Here is a 1,904-nt window from a genome sequence, read left to right as displayed (position 1 = left end):
GATGATTAGTTGATTATTTTTCATCAGCAGTGTAAAGCTAGGGCAAAAACCAAAACGTGCACCCCTTGGGGTCCCGAGGACCGAGTTTGGGAAACGCTGCTATATAGTGTAGTGACAGTCTTCTCTACCTCCAACCCCCTGGGAACAGAGTGAACATTTGGTGACAGTACTGCTCTATTCTGGGACAAGCAGAACCACCCAGCCCTGTCTATGTAAATCTCAGTTTCACTCCCACAGATACCAGTGTAGTAGTTGAACAGTTTCACTGCCTGTAATACCCTGGACTGGGCCAGATGTGAGGGAGTGGACTGGTTTTAACCTCTATGGTGGATTCAGGGAGGGACTCATAACAGATATGCTACCATGTAATTAATGACAGATAAAATGGATATTATACTTTACATAGATAGTGTATGTAGTGTACATGAGACTCATGTTTGAACCCAGCATCATGTCTCATTCACAGATCTAACAGTCAGTAACCTGCTTATGAACACAGTAAATATAATGCTACAAGATCACAATTTAAATCACACATTTGGTTGAGGTCCAATTTGGGACTTGTTTTGGGGGTCTGAAGTGATTGTAACTTTGAAGTAATGTTGAGGTCAGAACACCTTTAGTTTTACATCTGTAGATCTTGCTTTACATATTGACAGAAAATGGGTTTCAAAACATCAATTAAATGTTATATACACTTAAAGGCCATGACAAATATAACAAGTTATAACGATGATGATGATGTTAATGATGATGATGATGGTCATGTGAACTGAATGATTACTTTTTAACCATATTTTCACATGTCACAGTTGACCTCATCTAGTGTTCCATGTCACTGTCTCTTCCCCCTCAGCACCTGCAGTAGGTCCCAGCTGTAGCAGTACAGTCACTGTGCAGTCTGACTGAGGGAGGTTTTTGTACGACTCTGTATCACTGTGTGAACACCCAGACACTGTTGATGTAGTGTTCACTCTGACAGTAGTAATCTCCTGCATCTTCAGCCTGGACTCCACTGATGGTCAGAGTGAAGTCACTCCCAGATCCACTGCCACTGAATCTAGATGGAGTCCCAGACTGAAGTGTTGTAGCATAGTATATAAGGAGTTTAGGAGCTCCTCCAGGTTTCTGTTGATACCAGGCTAGGTCGTTATTGTTATAGACATCACTGCTGGTTTTACAGTTCAGAGAGACTGTTTGTCCTGGGAGAACAGCTTTCACTGCAGGAGTCTGAGTTACAGTGACCTGGCCTCTGGATTCTGAAACAGAGATGTCATGTAGAAATAGCATTCAATTGTTAATACATTTTTCCATGTAGCATATGAAATTAAACTGTAATGAGATTATATAGCCTAATATTGCAATTGTCCGGGTAATTTTCTGTAAAATATATTACCTTGGAGACAGAGGGCAAATATCCAGATAAAGATGGTGATAAAAGTCATGGTTGTTGTGGGTTCTGTTGTCATGAAGGACAGCTCTCAGTCATGAAGTGTTAAACTCACAGGGCTATAAACACTCCCAGACCACTGAAGCATGTGCTGTCTATGCAGAGCATCATCACTATGCAAATAATCTTATGGTCTTCTCCCCATCCACCATGTTTCAGTAAAGTGTCCTACATGTAAGTAGTCTTTCTGGACAGAGACTGATGTGATGTAGAAACATGATAGCTATGCAATCACTGATATGGTTTCTGATATAAGTGCTGAATGGGGACTGATAGAATGACTTTAGACATCTACAAGTGGAGCATAACGTTAATGTCTAAAAATAATGTTTTTAGACCAGATAGTATCTGCTTTCTGTCTCCCTCCCTCCATCACACAGACTGCAGTTAGTAACTGCAGTCTGTGTGATGCTGCTGATTGACTGCTCAAAAGGGGAGATCTCCACAGCTCTGA

The 1,904-nt window shown here is 41.2% G+C and overlaps 1 gene segment (V, D, J or C); it reads right to left on the bottom strand.

Moving 5' to 3' along the window:
• Nucleotides 1-806: 806 nt before the first annotated feature.
• LOC123482112 lies at nt 807-1,528 on the bottom strand. The segment is given in 2 exon segments: nt 807-1,259; nt 1,397-1,528. Coding segments are annotated over 2 exon segments (399 nt in total).
• Nucleotides 1,529-1,904: the final 376 nt, after the last annotated feature.

The sequence above is a fragment of the Coregonus clupeaformis genome, chromosome 28 (assembly GCF_020615455.1).
Source record: "Coregonus clupeaformis isolate EN_2021a chromosome 28, ASM2061545v1, whole genome shotgun sequence".
Classification (NCBI taxonomy): domain Eukaryota; kingdom Metazoa; phylum Chordata; class Actinopteri; order Salmoniformes; family Salmonidae; genus Coregonus; species Coregonus clupeaformis.
Note: the sequence above shows the minus strand (reverse complement) of the source record. Positions and strands in the feature narration are given on the sequence as shown.